This window comes from Tachyglossus aculeatus, unplaced genomic scaffold (genome assembly GCF_015852505.1).
Source record: "Tachyglossus aculeatus isolate mTacAcu1 unplaced genomic scaffold, mTacAcu1.pri scaffold_181_arrow_ctg1, whole genome shotgun sequence".
NCBI lineage: Eukaryota > Metazoa > Chordata > Mammalia > Monotremata > Tachyglossidae > Tachyglossus > Tachyglossus aculeatus.
Genome location: NW_024044901.1, coordinates 82,620 through 103,796, shown reverse-complemented (window position 1 = coordinate 103,796; position 21,177 = coordinate 82,620). Strand labels below are relative to the sequence as shown.

Sequence of the window (21,177 nt, the reverse complement as noted above, 5' to 3'; positions counted from 1 at the left end):
TCAATTCAGTTCAATTCAGTCATATTTATTGAGCGCTTACTGTATGCAGAACACTGGACTAAGAGCTTGGGAAACTACAATACAACCATAAACAGTGACATTCCCTGCCCTCAACGAGCTTACAGCCTAGAGTTGCGGGGGACAGACATCAATGAAAATAAATAAAATTACAGATAGGTACACAAGTGTTGTGGGTCTGGGAGCGGGGAAGAACAAAGGGAGCAAGTCAGGGCAACTCAGAAGGGAGGGGGAGATGAAAAAAAGTGGGGCTTAGTCTGGGAAGGCCTCTTGGAGGAGATGTGCCTTCAATGAGGGTATGAAGGAGGGAGGAGAGTAATGATCTGTAGGATTTGAGGAGGGAGGTTGTTCCAGGCCAGAGGCAGGACGTGGGCTAGGGTTCAGCAGTGAGACAGGCAAGATTAAGACACAGTGAGGAGGATAGCACTAGAGGAGCAAAGTATGCTCGCTGGGTTGTAGGAGGAGAGAATCGAGGTGAGGTAAGAGGGGGCAAGGTGATGGTTCCACAACAACCACATCCTCTTTGGGGCTCCAGAGTTCAGCTTTACCTCCCTCTCCGTTTACACTGCTCATTCGTTCTCCTCACCATTTCAATCGAGGGAAGATTTGGGCTAAATAATAATACAATTTGAACATCTCCCCAGCAGATCCACAGGCCCCATGGAGAGGGGAAACCAAACCGGCATCTCAGAATTCCTGCTCCTGGGACTGTCTGACTGGGCGGAGCAGTGGCAGCTCCTCTTCTTGCTGTTTCTCTGGATATACCTGCTCGGGGTCCTGGGGAGCCTGCTCATCGTCCTGGCCATAGTCTTCAACCCACACCTGCACACCCCCATGTACTTCTTCCTCAGCAACCTCTCCCTGGCCGACATCTGTCTACTATCCACCACGGTCCCCAAGATGCTGGTCAACATGCAGACCCACAGCAAATCAATTTCCTACACTTGTTGCCTGGCACAAATGTATTTCTTTGCCGTCTTTGGAAGTCTGGATATGTTCCTCCTCAACGGGATGGCTTATGATCGCTATGTGGCCATATGCCACCCTCTCCATTACACCACCCTCATGAGCCCATGGCTCTGTGCGCTGATGGTTGCTGGGTCCTGGAGTGTCAGTATTCTCCTGGCCCTGATATTCACCCTATTGGTGGTTCCATTATCCTTCTGTGCTGACAATGAAATCCATCACTTCTTCTGTGAACTTAACCAGGTCCTGAAGCTATCCTGCACTGACACCCTCATCAATGACACAGTGATGTTAATTTTGTTAGTAGTTCTGGGTGTGGTTCCCTTCGCTGGACTCCTATTCTCTTACAGTCGCATCGTCTCCACCATACTGAGAATCCCCTCTGCCAGAGGAAGGGGCAAAGCTTTCTCCACCTGTGGCTCTCACCTGTCTGTGGTCTCCTTGTTCTACGGCACTGGTTTTGGGGTCTATTTTAGCCCCCCGTCTACCCACTCAACCCAGAAGGGCTCTATAGCGTCCGTGATGTACACAGTGGTCACCCCTATGCTGAACCCCTTTATCTACAGCTTGAGGAACAAAGACATAAAATGGGCCCTGAAAAAAGTGTTCAACAGGAAAACTCTCTTCTCCTAGGGACCATTATCCTTTCTCCTGGTAGCTGTTACCCTGATATTTTAACTTTCTTGGAAAGGAAAGGAAAGTACAGGTAGACCCCGTGATACACCAGGTTAGGTTCCTTGGAAATGTGATAGTGTCATGAATGGGGTTATTATGGGGTACGATTTCCCCAAGACTTACATGTTACAAATTAGGAACTGTTCCAGAACCTCTGAAAAGTAGTATGAAATTCCTTTTCAGGTTATATTTAGTAGTGATAAACATCACTAAGCTATTGCTTAATCTTTTTAAAAAAGAAATTCAAAGGCTAACTTCACAATATTAAGTAATGAGAAGCTTGTGAAGCTTTGCGGAAGTTTGCAGAAGCAGAAGCTTGCTCTGCTTGGGTATTAGACTCTGAAGCTTTTGCTTCATGTGATTGCATTTAGAACTGCTCATTATTATTATTATTAATAATAAAATGATAATAAGGTAATTGTTAACCCTTACTTAGTATGTGTCAAACACTGTATTAAGTTCTGAAGTAGATATATGCTAATCAAGTCAGGCACAATCCCTGGCTCACATAGGGCTCAAGTTTAAGTATGGTCATATAAAACCCAAGTGCGATTAAAACCACTGACCACTTTATATTCAGTGTGCTCCAATGAAGATGTGTAATTATAAACTCCAGCTAGGACCCAGTGGAGAGCTCTCGGGAAGGCCGAATCAAATTCCCAAACCAGATAATGTCCAATGTGGAGCTTTAATCAGAACTACAAATTGGAAAGCGTAGCAACTGAAAAAGACCAAAGCCAAGGTTTATAAGATAATTAAAGCCCCTGAGGTTTAGGGTTTAAGCAGGAGTCTGGGAGTCAGAGGCCCTGGATTCTAATCCCAGCTATGTTACTTGTCTGCTGGGTAACCTTGGGCAAGTCACTTAACTTCTCTGTGCCTCAGTTCCCTCATCTGTAAAATGGGGATTAAATACTTGTTCTCTCTCTTACTTAAACTGTTAGCCCCACATGGGACAGGGACTGTGTCTGATCTAATTATCTTTACCTGCCCCCTTGCTTAGTACACTGCTCTGCACACAATATAAGCGCTCAATAAATTCTATTGACTGATAGAAAATGGGGAGAGAAGTGGCCTGCTGGATGTGTAGGGGGAAGGAGTTCCAGGAAGAAGGGAGGATGTGAGCAATAGGTCAGTGGCAAGAGAGGGGAGAACAAGGCACAGTGAATAGGTAGGGCTTGAGAGGAGTGAAGTGTGCGAGTTGGGGTATAGTGGGTGAAGAATGAGGATAGTGGGAGGAGAGATTATTTAATGTTTTGAAGCCAATGGTTTGGAGTTTCTGTTTGTGTGGAAAGGAATACACAACTGTTGGAGGATTTTGAGGCATAGGGAGACATGTTTTTATGCATGTTTTAGAAATGGGAAATGAGCACAGTATGGGCTGGAGAAGGGAGAGATAAATTGCAAGAAGGTCAGTGAGGAGGCAGATGCAATAGTCGAATTGGGATATGACAAGTGCTTGGATCAGCAAGGTGGCAGTTTGGATGGCGAAGAAGTGGCGTATTCTGAAGATGCCATGAAGAAAGAATGAACAGGATTTGGTGGCTTATCGAATATGTGGGTGGAAAGAGAGAGAGAGAGTTATTGAGGATAATGTCTACGTTGCAGGTGATGGGAAATTTGGGGGAAGAGAGAACACATTGAGTTTGTGGTGTCGGCGCAACATCCAAGTAATGATGTCCTGCAGGAGGAGGTAATACGAGACTGCAAAAAAGGAGTGAGATCAGGGCTTATGATGTATGCTCGGAACTCATCTGTTTAGAGATTTTTGTTGAAGCCGTGGGAGTGAATATGTTCTTCAAGGAAGTGGATGTAGATGGAGAATAGAAGGGGACCCAGAACTGAGCCTTGAGGGGCCCCCACAGGGGGTGGGAAGAAGAGGAAGAGCTGGTGAAAGAAACTAAGAAGGAGAGGCCAGTGAGGAGGAGAACCAGACGAGGATTGTGTCAGAGAAACCAAGGGTCAATAGTGTTTCCAAGGAAAAGGGATGCTCCACAATATCAAGAGCAGCAGAGAGATCTAGCTGGATTTTGTTATAGTAGAGGCTGTTCAATTTGATGATAAACACATTGCTATTAAGCACTGAAAAAGGACCAGTGCCAGCCCTCCTGTGCATAGTCTGTGTACGGTCGCCTGGTGTCTCATGCCTTGGCTCTAGGAGCAGCTCACAAAGCTCTGGAAGTGGCGGGACCGAGGCTCAACTGTCCTTTTGGATAGGAGATTTAAAACCCCATTTTCCCCCGAACCTTAATAGATGGTTGGATTTCTAACCCACAGGGCCAATCAGCACAGTAGTATATGTGAGAAGCAGCATGGCTCTTTCACGGCAAAAAAGATCTCATCCCTCATCCCTTACTAAGCCAGTCTGGATGTCATACTCTGAGATGGCTTATGAAATGGGCGAGGACACAGAGGTGCCTGCAGCTGTTGAGGTCTCAGTGAGGTTCTGTTTTGTGAACTCAGACTGCACACGTTCTCCCTAGAACCATCTTGCAGTGGACAAAGGAAGACAGGGCTAAAACATACTGGGTGGCTCAGGGCAAACCATCACCACTGCTGCAAAAATAAAATTCAAGTTCATGTCTTGCCTCTTAACCATTGCTGTCTGAGCAATGCTCACCTAAATGGCATGGATCCAGAAAGGATGAGCAACGTTACACTACTGTATTTTCAGAGACACAACATGCAAATGTGTAAGAGTCTCAGTGTGACCCAATCTGAACTGAAAGGGCACCTCTACTAGAGTTGATAGTTGTGGGGCTTTGTGTCTTCTGGCCTATCATCATCCATCTGTCGATGCAGCCTGGGACTAGAAATTGAGAATCATGATGGCTTGTCAGATGGACTCAGGAGATCCTGGTCCATGAAGGAGCAGCAGGGCCCTGCCCCCAGGGAGATCTCGTTGCCCTCTCCACCATGGTCAGAATTATCTGGGATGTTTCGTCAAAGCAGCCCAGAGAGGTCGAGGGGGAAACCAGATAGTAAGTGTTTGTTTGTCTCTAACAAGGAGCTCTGGGAGCCACGAGCTGGAGGTCCCAGGGGCCCAGAGGCTCCTGCAAGTAGTCTTGCCATGAGCCACTCTCCCATCTGCACTGCCCCTGAGGGTGAGGACACAGTGCTCCTGCCTGGGGCCCTGCAGCCCCACGTCCCTCATCCCCCTCCATGCTCAGTGTGCTGTCCAGAGGAGACAAAGGACGATCGAGGGGCCCAGCCACTCGGGGACAGAGCCCCGGAGCAGCACCGACCTCCCAAGTAGGTTTGATGGTCCTTGGACAGGGTCCCCAGACATTTCCCTGCCACAGGTTCAAGACTGTGTCATGGCATGATACGGGCTGACCAGGAGTCAACATCAGAAGAGTACCCAAAAACTGGCCATCTGATTACGATTTTCAGTGCCTATTGGCACCCTGACCTACTGGCAAAAAGTAAGGAAAATGTTGCTACTCCCTTCTGCTCCTCCGCTCAGAGCTCTCTACTCCTAACAGCCAGGAAAGTGCTAGCCCATGTGCTTGTCAGACATTGCCACTGGCAAAGTCAGGACATTTGCAGGGGTAGGGTGGTACTTGCAGGAACTTCACCTTTCCTTACTCTTGGCCCTCTGTCCCAACATTGAACCGTTTGGGTGTATATCTACTGTGCTCGGATGAGTACAAGCAATTTGGATGTCCTGGGCCAGTCAGTTTTCAGTGGGCCCTGGGAACTTCTACAAGTAGAATGTCCTCCCTGGGCCCTGAAATTTGGGCTTATTGGATCACTAAACACCTGTTCTGTCCGGGCAGGAGAGAGACAAGATGATCCACTTGATGCCTTGGACCTTTCGGCTCTGCTGGCTTCAGTGAAAGGGCAAGCCCTAAATAACTTTGGCCCCTTCAAATTGGCCACCCCAGGTGAGTACCCATTTTACCTGGCTTTAAAATGGGCTTTGAGCAGTGGTACCTCTCAATCGATTGGAAATCCAGGGGGTCAGAATTGTTCGGGAACATAGGAGCAGTAAGCTCAGGGTGCTTGCACCTGCTCACACAGCTCAACCAGGCCAGAGTCAACTACAAACATGACCACCTCCCCAACTCGCTGACCCGCTAACCCCTCCGATCCACCCTGGGGAACAAGTCCCTTACCCATACAGTCACACTGTCATCCTTGAATCAGCAAGGAAGGAGGAGGTTGTGACACGGACCTTGATGATCCCGGCAGCTGGCTGGAAGAGAAGAGACAGAGGCAGAGGAAATGAATGACTTGGAGGTGGTCTGAGCGATTAGTATAACTGGGCCATATCTGTAGACTCTAAGATTTTTGTGGACAGAGACCATATCTACCAACTCTGTTATATTGTATTCCCCCAGAAGCTTAATACGGTGCTCTGAACACAGTAAATGCTCAATAAATATAATTGGTTGATTATAACTACAGGAGGCTGGTTTGGGTGGATGGTGAAAGAATGTATGTAAGAAAGGAAAGGAATATATTCTAGAGTCAGAATGTAACTGCCCTGACGGATAAAGATTGCTTGTCTTGATTTCCCCTTCACATTCCTCTTGGAGATAATAATGATAATAATGTTGGTGTTTGTTAAGCGCTTACTATGTGCAAAGCACTGTTCTAAGATAATCAGGTTGTCCCACAAGGGGCTCGCAGTCTTCATCCCCATTTTATAGATGAGGGAACTGCGGCCCAGAGAAGTGAAGTGACTTGCCCAAAGTCACACAGCTGACAAGTGGGGGAGCCGGGATTTGAACCCACGACCTCTGACTCCAAAGCCCGTGCTCTTTCCACTGAGCCACACTGCTTCCAGTTGCTAACATATGGATAAATTAGTACTAGAAATTGGTGATGCCAGCCTCTCCACCACCATTCCTAAAGGAAAACAAAGGGATAGTGAGGAAGGGGGAGGGAAGTTATTTCAGTGTCTGTCTCCTCCCACTAGATTGTAAGCTCTTGGAGGACAGGGATCATATCTGCTAGTGGTACTGTACTCTCCCAAGTGCTTAATACCATACTCTGCCCAGAGTAAGTGCTCAATAAATACATTTGGATGATTGAGAAGCAGCGTGGCTCAGAGGAAAGAGCATGGGCTTTGGAGTCAGGGGTCATGGGTTCGAATCCTGGCTCTGCCAATTGTCAGCTGTGTGACTTTGGGCTAGTCACTTAACTTCTCTGTGCCTCAGTTCCCTCATCTGTAAAATGGGGATTAAGACTGTGAGCGCCCCCCCGTGGGACAACATGATCTTCTTGTAACCTCCCCAGCACTTAGAACAGTGTTTTGCACATAGTAAGTGCTAAATAAATGTCATTATTGTTATTATTATTATTATTATTGTTATTATTATTATTAAGAGGAGAAGACCAGATCTTGGTTGTTTCAGAACGATCTGATCAGCGAGTGGATGCTTTTAAAACTAATGTGGGAGAGGGAGAGTGCTGAGGGTGAGTGGGAAGAGAAGAGTGACTAGGATTTTGCTGGTAATGATGAATAATGAGGCGCCTCAATCCATCAATCAATCAATCAATCGTATTTATTGAGCACTTACTGTGTGCAAAGCACTGTACTAAGCGCTTGGGAAGTACAAGTTGGCAACATATAGAGACAGTCCCTACCCAACAGTGGGCTCACAGTCTAAAAGGGGGAGACAATATGCCTCAATAATTGCGGCCCTCTAATCTTTTACCTTTCTTCTTGATGATGATGATGACGATGATGATGGCATCATTGCAGACCTGTGGTATCACCTCAGCAATTTGTATGTTGAGAAAGAGCTTGTTCAAGTTTTAAGCAGGGTGTCCTCTCTCAGCCTGTAGATGTCAGTGGATAGGCCGTCATGTCTTTTGCTTGGCCATTTTTCATGACTCTGATTACTAATAATAATTGTGGTATTATTGAGAAGCAGCATGGCCTAGTGGATAGAGTACACGTCTGGGAGTTAGAAGGATCTGGATTCTAATTCTGACTCTGCCACATGTCTGCTGTGTGACCTTGGGCAAATCACTTAACTTCTCAGTGCCTCAGTTACCTCATCTGTAAAATGGGGATTGAGACAGGGAGCCCTATGTGGGACTGGGACTTTGTCCAACCCCATTATCTTGTATCTACCCCAGCGCTTAGTATAATGTCTGGCACATAGTAAGTGCTTAACAAATACCAGTTATTATTATTGGTATTTGTTAAATGGTGAACTATGGGCCAAGGAAGTCACCTTATCTGCACAATGAATCTTAAGACTGTGAGCCCCAAGTGGGACATGGACTGGTCATTTTGCATATACCCCAGTGCTTAGTACAGTACCTGGCATATAATAAGTGCTTAACAAATACCATAAAACAGGAGTTTACAATCTAGCAGGGGGGACAGGCATTAAAATAAATTGCAGGTAGGGGAAGTAATTGAGTTTAAGGATCAGTACATAAGTGCTACTCTGGGTTGGTAAGGGGAAAGTGAATATCCAAATAGGAGATGAAAGAGTGACATGGCAGTTATGAGGTGGTGTGGGATTCTAGGGTGCGAAGATAAAAGATTCATCAGGGAAGGCTTTCTAAAGGGATTAGAATCCAGGTTTCATAAATCCTCATCCTGTGCTCTTTTCACTAGAACATGATGGTTGTTTTCCATCTCCTCCAAGTAGAGGATGCAATCTATTCTGGTTCTGGTTAGGACAAGGGCACATTTATGACCTTTCTGTCACTGGAACTGAGGAAACCTGGGTCAGAGGTCTATGGAAAGATTAGACTGGAGCTTGCAAAAGACCTCTTGATGGAGTTCTCCAACCACTTCCCAATCTGAGCCAAGAAAATACAATTCTTGGGTTAGATAGTCAGGTTTGGGAACCAAGGACTTCCATTCACAACTTAAGCCAGCTGTCCCTGCATGCTCCTAGATCTCCTATGGTGAAGAATTGGACTGGAACTGCTCCATGGTCACATTCCCCTGTCTTGTCTCTCCCAGCAGCTCTTCCAGCCCCATGGAGAAGGGAAACGAAACCAGTGTCTCAGAATTCCTCCTCCTGGGATTCTCCGACCAGGCAGAGCAACGTCAGCTCCTTTTCGTGCTGTTCCTGTGGATGTACCTGCTCGGCTTCCTGGGGAGCCTGCTCATCGTCCTGGCAATCGGCTCTGACCCACACCTGCACACCCCCATGTACTTCTTCCTCACTAACCTCTCCCTGGCCGACGTCTTCCTATTAACCACCGCCATCCCCAAGATGTTGGTCAGCATCCAGACCCAGGATAAATCCATATCTTATGTTGGATGCTTAACACAAATATATTTTTTGTCTTGTTACTAGGTTTGGACCATTTTCTCCTCACTGGGGTGGCTTATGACCGCTACTTGGCTATATGCCACCCTCTCCACTACACCACAATCATGAGCCCACGGCTCTATGCCCTGGTGGTTGCTGGGTCCTGGATTGTCAGTTCTCTCCATGCCCTGATACACACCCTGTTGGTGGGTCGCTTATCTTTCTGTTCTAATCATGAAATCCTTCACTTCTTCTGTGACCTTTACCAGGTCCTAAGGCTTTCCTGTTCCAACATCTTCATAAATGAAGTGGGGATGTTTGTCTCTGCAATAGGGCTGGGTATAATTCCCCTCACAGGGCTTCTGTTATCTTACACACGTATTGTCTCCACCATACTGACAGTCCCGTCTGCTAAGGGAAGGTTTAAAGCTTACAGTACCTGTGGCTCTCACCTGTCGGTGGTCTCCTTATTCTACAGCACCTCTCTTGTGACCTATCTCTGCCCCACATCTAATCAAACATCCCGGCTGGGCTCGATAGCATCTGTGATGTACACTGTGGTCACCCCCATGCTGAACCCCTTCATCTACAGCCTGAGGAACAAGGACATGAAAGGGGCCCTGAAAAAACTTGTCTGTCGGAAACTTATGTTCACATAAATTCTGATCCTCACTTTTTGAAATCTTCAAGGCCTTAAGCTGTGATGAATTCACCTGGGGGTTAAATTCCTGGGCCTTTCCTATGCCAGTCAGCCAACATCAACCAATTACATACCATTTGTGTTATCAATCAATTGATGGTATTTACTGAGCATTTATTTTGTGCAGGGCACTGTAATAAGTGCTTAGGACGTAGGATACAGAGCTGGTAGACACATTATCTGCCCACAAGGAGCTTACAGTCTAGAAGGGGAGTTAGTTTTATGTTGAGTTAGTTTTCCTATGGACCAGGTGGTCCACTATGAATGAACATCATTGTCATATCATGTTTATTTATTGAGTGGCTCTGAGAACAAGATACTGTACTTTAGACTGTAACAATTTGGTGGCCCCCAAGTTATAGCAACCCACCTGGCCTGAGCCATAGGATTGGTGTACAGCTGGCTAGCTAGTGATAGCCTAGTCGATTTGTCTGCTATCTCTTTCTGGGGCCTTTTAAGGTAGAATTTGTTCCCTTAACTTGCAATTGTAGATGGTTTTGAAAAAAAAAAGCATGTACAATTAGAATCTAACTGGTTAATTAGATTGTAAGACACTTAAGGGCAGGGGTTATTTTTTTTTACTGTTTCATCGTTCCGAAGGGCCTATTACCATCCTTGGTCCAGGTTAAAGGGGCAAAATTCAGCCCTGCGATGGGCCCACTCTTGTCTGGGGAAGCAGAAGGACTGATCCTCAAGGACTGGCTTCCGTACTTGGAACCCACACAATCTGGTGGAGAGTTCAGGCTGCACTGCTCTAGGACCACATACAGAGGACTGTTCCTGTGTCAGTGATTCCTGAGTCATCACCACCTAGTGAAAAGTCTCTGAACCTGTAGCCCTGACCCAGGGATGCCTGTAGGAAAGTTCCTACTTCAGCAACCACTCAACCAGTGGCACGGAAGGTGTTTGGGATTGTGTTATCTTATTGGGATGTATTGCTTGGGGCACCTGAGTGGGCACCCGAATGGTTCTACTAAGACTCAGTAAAATATACTTAGCTCGTGTTGGTGAGTGGATGTGCCTACTGTGGACTCCCAGCCTCCATCAGTGCCCTGGGGTTCTGGTTGGGGGCCAGGAGGATCCCTCACTGGAGTGGACCCAACCCTCTCTGCATAAAGGTTTACTCTGATGCTGATTCTGATGCTTTCACTGTGAATGTGTGATGGCACACCCCACAAATCTAACATCTAGGTCTATTGACAAGCTTGTGCTCCAGGGGATTTCTAGTTTGGACTCCCTGGAGGAAAATCTCCTGAGCCTCTGCCAGGCCTAATGTTAGCCTGAGCACATCACAGATTTGTCCCCAGTCTTTCATTCCTCTTTAGAGCTAATGACCCAGCTTATGTTCCCTGAGCCTTCATGGTAGCCTCTGCCACTATTCAACATCTTAATAAAGAACCTCCAGTCCAGCACTGGAAACAGTCAGGGGTCAAGGATGTAGCCAATCACAATGGCTGAAAAACGGCTGCCTCCCTGAAGGGCTTCTAGCCTCTCTTCCAGTAATGTAGCTATTAATGAAGTCTCCTCCTCCTCCTCTTCCTCTTCCTCCTTCTTTCCCTTCTCTTCCTCCTCCTCCTCATTCCCATCCTCCTCCTCCTCCCCCTCTCCTTCCTCCTCCCAAATTATACTCTTTAATCTACATCAGTAAATACAAAGAGGTTATAGAGACAGCAAAATCGCTATCCCCTGAGGAGCATGCTGCTGAAGGGATCCATATAAAACACTACTGAGATAACTTGGGCTTTACTTTTTCCATTTCCATGAGAAATCATTTCATTTGATGTATCCCCTCTAAATAAAATTCCTGTAAATTACAGTGTCATTTGTCGTGTCACTTGTAGATAAGAAATTAGCATATCCAATCAATTATTCCATTAGTGTTTTTTATTGAGTGTTTACTGTGTGCTGAGCACTGCTAAGCACTTGGGAGAGTACAATCCAACAGATGTGGGTGACTTGTTCCCGGCCCACCAGGTCCTTGCAGCCTAGAGGGGGAGACAGACATTAAATAAAAGTACAGATATGCCCATAAGTGCTGAGTGTCTGAGAGTGGGGTGAATATCAAATGCTGATAAGGTACAGATCCAAGTGCTTAGGTAATGCAGAGGGAAGAAGGAGTAGGGGAAATGAGGGCTTAGTCGGAAAAGACCTTTTGGAGGAGATGTGATTCCAATAAGGTGTTGAAGGGAAGGAGAGTGGTGGTCTCTCAGATACGAAGGGGGAGGGAGTTTCAGGCTAGATGCAGAGTGTGGGTGAGGTGTTGGCCACAAGATAGATGAAATTGAGGTATAGTGACTGAGTAGGTTTGCACTGGAGGAGCAAAGTGAGAAAGCTGTGTTGTAGTAGGAAACAAATGAGGTAAGATAGGAAGTGATGAGCTGATTGAGTGCATTAAAGTCAATCAATCAATCAATCAATCGTATTTATTGAGCGTTTACTGTGTGCAGAGCACTGTACTAAGCGCTTGGGAAGTACAAGTTGGCAACATATAGAGACAGTCCCTACCCAACAGGGGGCTCACAGTCTAGAAGGGAGAGACAGAGAACAAAACCAAACAGATTAACAAAATAAAATAAATAGAATAGATATGTACAAGTAAAATAAATAAATAAATAAATAAATAAATAGAGTAGTAAATATGTACAAACATATATACATATATACAGGTGCTGTGGGGAAGGGAAGGAGGTAAAACGGGGGGGATGGAGAGGGGGAGAGGAAGGAGGGGGCTCAGTCTGGGAAGGTCTCAATGGTAAGGAATGGTAAAGTCAATGGTAAGGAATTTCTGTTTGATATGGAGGTGGATGGACAACCACTGGAGGTTCTCGAGGAGTTGGGAAACATGGACTGAACTGTTTTTAGAAAAATGATCTGTGCAACAGAGTGAAGTGTGGCTTGCAGTTGGAAGAGAGAGGAAGCTGGGAGGTCAGCAAGGAGGCTGATTAATAATAATAATAACAACAATAATGATAATAATAGTAATAATAATGGCATTTGTTAAGCACTTACTATGTGCCAAGCACTGCTCTAAGCACTGGGAGGATACAAGGTAATCAGGTTGTCCCACATGGAGCTCACAGTCTTAATCCTCATTTTACAGATGAGGTAACTGAGGCACAGAGAAGTGAAGTTACTTGCCCAAAATCACACAGCTGACAAGTGGTGGATCCGGGATTAGAACCCATGACCTCTGACTCACAAGCCTGTGCTCTTTCCACTGAGCCACACTGCTTCTATGGAGGTTCTTGAGGAGTGGGGAAACATGGACTGAACTGTTTTTAGAAAAATGATCTGCGCAAGAGTGAAGTGTGGTTTGGAGTTGGAAGAGAGAGGATGCTGGGAAGTCAGCAAGGAAGCTGATGCAGTATCCTAGGTGGAGTAGGATAAGTGCTTGAAACAGCATAGCAGCCTCAGCTGGATGGAGAAGAAAGGGTGGAGTTTAGCAATGTTGTGAAGGTAGAACCAATAGGATTTTGTGACAGATTGCGTATGTGAGTTGTGTGAGAAAGATGAGTCAAGGATAATGCCAAGATTGTGGGCTTGGGAAACAAGGAAAAGGGTGGTGCTACCTACAGTGATTGGGGTTTCAGTGGAAAGATTAGGAGTTCAGTTTTGGACATGTTAAGTTTGAGGTGTGGGCAAGAGTGGAGGTGTTGTGAAGACAGGAGAAATGGAAGGCTGCAGAGAAGGAGAGATATCAGGGTTGGGGAGGTAGATTTGGGAATCATCCAAATAGAGACGGTAGTTGAAACCATGGGAGTGAATAAGACTCAAAGGAAGGTCTGGAAATTCCTCTAGATAACATCCAATATTAATCCCTTAGGTGCTGACTTTATTTGGAGGTGAAGGGCATAATTTACCATAATAATATTTCATATCATCATTGAGCATTGATAAATGTGAAGGACCATGAAAGAATTCCTTGAAGTGGCCAAAGCTGGGTGACGTTCAGCTTGGAATGCTTTTAAGGAGAAAGTGATTTTTGCAGAAGATGGAATTTGATTAGAACAAAGAAACTCAGTCCCTTTCCATAGATGTCTTTGGACAAATGGTTAACTGGATATTTCTAAAACAAACTCCCACCATCAATCTGAACTACGAAATATGAGGATGATGATGATGGTATTTGTTAAGCGCTTACTATGTGCCAAGCACTGGTCTAAGCACTGGGGTAGATACAGGGTAATCAGGTTGTCCTATGTGGAGCTCACAGTTTTAATTCCCATTTTACAGAAGAGGGAACTGAGGCCCAGAGAAGTGATGTGACTTGCCCAAGGTCACACAGCAGACATGTGACAGAGGCGGGATTAGAATCCATGTCCTCTGACTTGAAAGCCCATGCTCTTTCCACTAATCCATGCTGCTTCTCCATGCAGCTACCTCTCACCTGAGCTACCTCTCACCTGATCCCAGAGATCTCTCAAGAGGACCACTCATCTCTCTTTCCCCAGCCCTCTTCCCCTCACACCCCATGCTTCTTACTCCAACTTCCAACTGAATATACCAAGAGTCAATAGGATATCAGAGACCTCGGTAGTAACAGAATTGGGTAAAGAACACTGCTGAGCAACTGAAAGTGACTGGAGGTTGAAACAACTTCTGAACAAGGATTGGATGGATGGTTGAGAACTTTTAAGGCTGGAAAGATGATTATTTAGTGGGATCATGATTGAAGCTGACATGATCTGAAGAGCAGAGACAGGGCCAATAAGCACTGGGTGTTTACCAAATTCCACACCACCGGGATGAGGGGATACACAATGACAATTGCTGGTATCAGAATCAAGACAAATGAAAGGAAACCCTCTTCCCTCAAGTGCTGGGGAACATTTGGGAGTGGTTAGCATAGGAGGTTGTGACCTTTGCTGGACAAGTACTCTCCCCAGTTTCAAAGCCTTATTGAAAACGCATCTCCTCCAAGAGACATTCCCTGACTAAGCCCCCATCTCCTCATCTTCCACTCCTTTTTGTGTCACTCTGACTTGTTACTTTTATTCATACTCCCTCCCAGTCCCACAGCACTTCCATACATAACTATAATTTATTTAATTATATTTATGTCTGTCTCCCCCTCTAAACTGTAAACCCATTGTGGGCAGGGAATGTGTCTGTTTATTATTATATTGTACTCTCCCAAACAGTACTGTGCTCTGAACACAGTAAGTGCTCAATAAATACAATTAAATGAATGAATGAATGAATAGTTTGGATACATTTAAAGATGCAAATCTCAAGGTGAGTAATTAGAAGGAAAGGTGGGGGATAGTGGAAGGCCCAGGATGGGATTAGGAAGGCCTCCATTCATGGATGGTTTGTGTTGGGTCATTGGATGAAACGCTAGTGATGTTAGAAGGTACATCCCTGATCATGAGGGGCGATTTCAGTGAGAAAAGCCATTAGTGCTCTTCTAGTAGGGCCACTGTCAGAGACAGAATTCTGGGGTCTGGGCACCATTGGCCTGAAGCTGCAATGGCGTTTCTCAGGTTGTTAGATCAGGATGCTGCCTGAGGCTCACTCTCTCTTGGGCAGAGGTTACAGTGACAGTGCAGTGGAGGATTTTGGGTAGACTCCTGGTTTATTCTCTATCTCCTCAGAAGGCTGAATGGCCATGGTTATCCCTCGGTCCATGCAGAATGAGTCTGAGGAGCCGTCATGGGAGTCACCCTCACTCAGAGGCAAGGAGGACTGTCCAACAGATTAATCAATCAGTCAAGCAATAGCATTTATTGAGTGCTTACTGTGTGCAGAGCCCTGTACTGAATGATTGGGAGAATACAACAAAGTTGGTAGACACATTCTCTGCCCACAAGGAGCTTACAGTCTAGAGATGCAGGCACATGGAGGTGCTTTCACTCCAGGAGGAAAGTAGTAGGACCCTGACCCCAGTGAAATTTCATTATCCTCCACCAAGGTTAGCAATCATTCGGGATAACTCAGCAAAGCCTGGGGACAGGGCAGAGATCAGACACTAAGTGTTTGTTGCTCTTTAACAAGGAGCTCAGGGAGCTGTAGGCTGGTTGTCCCAGGGGCCCAGAGACTCCTGCAAATAGCCCTGCTGTGAGCCCTTTTCCCGCTCGCACTGCCCCTGTGGGTGAGGACACTGCTCCTGCCCAGAGCTCCGGGGGCCCAGTGTCCTTCTTCCCTCTTCACACTCAGGCCGCTACCCAGCGTGAGCGAAGGAACGGCCGAGCAGCCCTACCCCGTGGGGACAGAGCCCCGGACCGGCCCCGACTTTCCAGGTTAGAACTGTCCATGGAGGGACGGACCTCATTTTGTGCATGTTTAGCACAGGGCAAGTTCGGCGGAGTTGTCCTTGTCATAGGTATCATACAGCATCTCAGTTCTATGTTTTTGACTGATGTAGGGACACCAGCACAGGCATCTGGTAGAGATGGGCATTTCATTCAGGTTTTTAGTACTGAATAGCACCTGGATTGAATCTGTTTACCTCAAGGCAGGTTTACCATAGCAAATCCTGACCCAAGTGCATAGACAATGTCTTGTCTTTACGGTACCATACTGAGATGACAAAGTGGACATGCAATTTGGATACCCAATTCATATCGGTGCCCAGAATGATCCATGACAGCTAAGGTAAGTTGCCCCCAACAAACCCCTGAGTGCCCTAATCCCCCCATACCTAAAAAAGTGATAATTTTAGACTAGTAATTGGAGCAGTACTCAACTGCAGGTTATTTAGGTCCACCAGTCCAGATGCCCTGGGAGGTTCCAGGTGGGTGAACAAGTCTCAAACATAGGTCACGGGAATCCTTCAAAGAGAATTCCATTGAGCCTGAGAGATCTCCCATCACTCATCTTACCCAGGACTGGCAAGTGAATGAGATGAAATTAGTCCATTTGCTCTATAAATCCCCAAAGCTCCTGACCATCAGCTTCAAGGTTCACCACCAGTTGGATCCTACTTACCTGTCTACTCTCTTGCTCCCACTCCACCCCAGCTCACACTCTTCATAGCTCCCAAGCAAATGTACTGACCACCTTTCGCTTTTGACACTCCTGCCCCTACCCCTTGATCAGGCCTATATTTCCCTCCCCCACACCCCAGGTTTTGCAAAGTTCATCCCTCTGCTCCTTGGAAATTCTTCTCAAAAATTACTTCCTTCAGGAGTCATTCTCTGATTGGTCATCCCACTCTTCCTGGTCATGCCATCCTCTATGCAACCTCAACACTCATGTTGATTTATTTTATTCATTTGTGTCTATATATATATATATATATACATATATATATATATATATGTATGTATGTATATGTGTGTGTGTTTGTGTGTATATGGTGTACTTTATGGTTTCAATTGTATTCTCTCAGGTGACTAATACTGTGCTTTGCACTCAGTAGGCACTCATTAAATGTCATTAATTTATTGATTGATTATGTATATCTATTCTCTCACTCAGCTATATTTAAGTTATGCTTAAGTCTTTGATCAGCCCATAAAATCCATTCAATCACAATAAAATAATTGGGGTATTTGTTAATCACTTACTATGTATTTACTACACTGTATTTAGCTCTATGGAAACCTATACTATTTGTGATTTTCTCTGAGACCAGGTCCAATCCTTCACTATATGTTTATCAGCTGACAGGTGGTCATCCAATGAAAGGTGGAGCCACGAGGGCATGATATTGTATCAGTATCACCAGCATTGACTGAGCATCTACTATGGGCAAAGCCTTTGTACTGAGCCCTTGGGAGCCATACTAACGAAGGCAGCAATTCAGCCCCAACTCTTAAAGAGCTGGCACTTTAATAGGGGCCCAAGTAGATATAAATTGACAATTATACCATGGTTAAGAGAGAGAACAGATATGAATAAGAGGTGCAAATGGGTAAATAAATCTACAAGGAAGTTAATGTGGAATACCTCCTGGAGGAGATCACTTTATAGGAGGACTGTGAGGGATCTGAGACAGAATCTAACTCTCTATGGAATCTAACGAGAGGAACTGAATAGTGGTCAGAGAGAGGAGAAAAGCTGAAAGAGGGGATCCAGGGAGAGAGGGTCAGACAGGAGGAAGATTAGGGGAAAGTAGATAAAGAGGAGAATAAATTAAGGGGGAGCAGGTTCAGCTGATAATGACACCCCAGGGCTGGCCCTTCCTCTTTTGTATGAGGGTCCAATCCTCCCTGATGGATTACCACCTCCTTCATCTCAAGACCTCAAGGAAGCAGAATGCCTAGCATGAGAATCTCATGAGCAGAATTGCCTGGGCCAGATCCAAAACTGTCCTCAAAAAATTACCAATGGTAATCAGTTTCTCTCCATATCGATTAGAAACTCCTGAACATTTATTTTAAGGCTCCCTATTCAATCCCTCGATCAATCAAAGGTATTGATTGAGCACTTGCTGTGTCCAGAGCACCATACTAAGTGCTTAGGCGAGTGCAATACAATAGCTCTGGTAGAGTCATTCCCTGCCCACAAGGAGCTTACAGTGACAGATATAATTCTAAATAAATAATGGCTTGGTACCTAAATGTTGTGGGGTTGATGGGGTGAATATCAAGTGCTCAAAGGGTACAGATCCAAGTGCATAGGTGATGTAGAAGGGAGAGGGAGTAGCGGAAATGAGGTCTTAAAAGGGGAAGGCCTCTTGGTGGAGATGTGACCTTAACAAGGAGATGTGGCCTTTGAAGGTGGGGAGACTGTTGTTCTGGCAGGTATGGAGGGGGAGGGCGTTCCAGGCCGGAGGGAGGATGTGGGAAAGAGGTGGACAATGAAAAAGACGAGATCGAGGTACCTTGAGTAGGTTGGCACTAGAGGAGCAAGGTGTGCGGGCTGGGTTGTAGTAGGAAATAAGTGAGGCAAGGTAGGAGGAGATTAACTGATTAAATGCTTAAAAGCCCATGGGAAGAGTATCTGTTTGATGTGGAGGTGGATGAGCAACCATTGGATGTTCTTGAGGTGTGAGCAAAGGTGGACTGAATGTTTTTGAAGGAAAATGATCTTGTCAGCAGAGTGAAGTATGGACTGTAGTGGAGAGAGATAGGAGGCAGGGAGGTCAGAGGGGAGGCAGATGCAGTCATCAAGGCACCCAATCTAGCTTATGGGGGCAGCATCAGAGAAAAGGGAGTTGAGACTTTGCATAAAGCTCCTGGGGAAGCATCAGGTGTACAGATCAGGGGCAGCCCCACAGTCAATCGAAGGTGAGATGGGTGGAGGAAGGGTGGGGGGGACATAGAATTTAAGAGTACCTAAATTATGCTCTTCTCCCTTTTTCAATTATTTAGGAATTAATTTTTAAAGGCATTTATTAAGCACTTACAATGTACCAGTCACTGTACTAAGTGCTGGGACACAGTCCTTGACTCACATGGGGCATACAGTCTTAATCCCCATTTTACAGATGAGGCAACTTTGGCACAGAGAAGTGAAGTGACTTGTCCAAGGTTACACGGCAGATAAGTGGTGGAGCCAGGATTACAACCCAAGTCCTTCTGATTCTCAGGCCTGTGCTTTATACAGTAGGCCATGCTGCTTCCCCAGTAGAAAACCACCGTCCTTTTGATTATATCCTTCATATCTCTCTTGGGTACCTTTCTCCGGAGCTGACCCTCATGGCAGGAACATGGAGGAACTGAATCTCTGGCACGTGGTTCCCTCCACTGGGGATGCTTGGGGTCACCAGGCCGGCATCACATCACTGGCAGATGTCAATCATAGGGGATGCTGTGCCATGTTGGGTGGTAGTTCAACTCCTTCTACTAGGGATTTAATAGGATGCCCAGACAAACTTGTAATCCAACCAAATGGCTCATGCAATTTGAGCATCAGTTGTATATCCGTGGGTGGATATGACCTCTTCCAGAAGTTTGAATAATAATGGGAGGAAGGAGATGGAACAATTTATGGAATCAAGGGGAGGTTTTTTTTAACCTGAGCACGTTTGAAGTCCACCTCAATCACACACAAATGTGCAGCAGCCAGGTAAGGGATATGTACAAGTTCAAGACCCTGAGGATAGCCCATTGAATAAAAACATAAGACTAGAAGAAACATCATTACTGGATTATTCCAGTGATCCACTCATGCCAGAAATCTACCTTCAGTAGAGTTACCAGTATGCTTGGAGGAGCTGGGTAATGGATGCCTTCCTTGGCATCCCAAGGTTCACATGGTTCATCCTTATCCCGTCAAAATCCCACTAGGGGAATGACTGACCTAAACAAGGATGTAATTGTTCCACCATCTCCCTCCCCTGCCTTGTCTCTCCCAGCAGATCCTCCGGCCCCATGGAGAGGGGAAACCAATCCAGCATCTCGGAATTCCTCCTCTTGGGACTATCCGACCGGGAGGAACAGCGGCAGCTCCTCTTTGTGCTGTTTCTCTGGATGTACCTGCTCGGGGTCCTCGGGAGCATGCTAATCGTCCTGGCCATTGGCTCCAACCCGCACCTGCACACCCCAATGTACTTCTTCCTCACTAACCTCTCCCTGGCTGATGTCTGTTTCCTGTCTACCACAGTCCCCAAGATGCTGGCCAACATCCAGACCCACAACAGATCCATAACTTACGCTGGCTGCCTGGCACAGGTATATTTTTTTATCCTCTTTGGAAGTCTGGATATGTTCCTCCTAACCGGGATGGCTTATGATCGCTACATGGCCATATGCCACCCTCTCCACTACACCACAATCATGAGTTCACGACTCTGTGCCCTGATGGTTTCTGGGTTCTGGAGTGTCAGTAGCCTTGATGCCTTACTCAACACACTATTGGTGCTTCACCTATCCTTTTGCGCAGACAACAAAATCCTTCACTACTTCTGTGAACTTAACCAGATCCTAAAGCTATCCTGCACTGACACCATCATTAATGATGTGTTACTGTACATACTGATCGTGGTGCTTGGTGTAGGTCCCCTTGCAGGCCTCCTTTTCTCTTACATTCATATTGTTTCAACTATTTTAAAAATATCCTCTGCTGAGGGAAGATGGAAAGCTTTCTCCACTTGTGGCTCTCACCTGACTGTGGTCTCTTTGTTCTATGGCAGTGCCCTCGGGGCCTACCTCAACCCCATGTCTACCCAAGTATCCCAGAAGGGCTCGATAGCCTCTGTCGTGTACACGGTGGTCACCCCTATGCTGAACCCTTTCATCTACAGCCTGAGGAACAAAGACATGAAACGGGCCCTGAGAAATGTGTTCTCCAGGAAAAATCTTTTTTTGCAGATGTTGTGATTCCTTCCTGCCGGATCCTTGGAGGAGACAGCAGGGGTTGGTGGACCAGCCTGAGAATGAACCTTTCTGGCCCTTTCTGGGGAGTCTGAGCTGAGAGAATATCATTTTTGTCCCAAGTTAGTCCTGAGCACTTGGTACAGTGTGGATTAGGAGGACACCCCACATGTTAAGGCTCCAACCTCTGTGTAAAACAGAAGCCCCCGCTGTGACCCACATTGCCAACCCTGGCCCTGGACTCTCCTCAGCCTGTGGCAGCTCTGAGAGTGCCATGGGCCACAGGGGCAGGGGCACCGGTGCATATCAGCTGGTGTTATGGTCTCTATAACCTGTGGCCTCTGACTGATGGTGCAGGGGCTCCATGTGCTGCCTTTAGTGGACAGAG

The 21,177-nt window shown here is 46.1% G+C and overlaps 2 protein-coding genes and 1 pseudogene across 2 annotated transcripts; all 3 read left to right on the top strand.

Moving 5' to 3' along the window:
- Positions 1-678: 678 nt before the first annotated feature.
- Positions 679-1,617, top strand: LOC119923378 (olfactory receptor 7A10-like). Its single transcript, XM_038742798.1, has one exon. It carries the CDS (start codon positions 679-681, stop codon positions 1,615-1,617), a length of 939 nt encoding a protein of 312 aa, XP_038598726.1.
- Positions 1,618-8,609: 6,992 nt separating this feature from the next.
- Positions 8,610-9,547, top strand: LOC119923368 (annotated as a pseudogene).
- A 10,300-nt stretch (positions 9,548-19,847) lies between these two features.
- On the top strand, positions 19,848-20,795 carry LOC119923370 (olfactory receptor 7A10-like). Its single transcript, XM_038742792.1, has one exon. The coding sequence runs from the start codon at positions 19,848-19,850 to the stop codon at positions 20,793-20,795; it is 948 nt and encodes a 315-aa protein (XP_038598720.1).
- The last annotated feature ends 382 nt before the right edge of the window (positions 20,796-21,177 follow it).

What these genes read in the sequence shown, in the direction of transcription:
- LOC119923378 (XM_038742798.1), top strand. Translation starts at nt 679, where the DNA reads ATGGAGAGGGGAAACCAAACCGGCATCTCAGAATTCCTGCTCCTGGGA.
- LOC119923370 (XM_038742792.1), top strand. Translation starts at nt 19,848, where the DNA reads ATGGAGAGGGGAAACCAATCCAGCATCTCGGAATTCCTCCTCTTGGGA.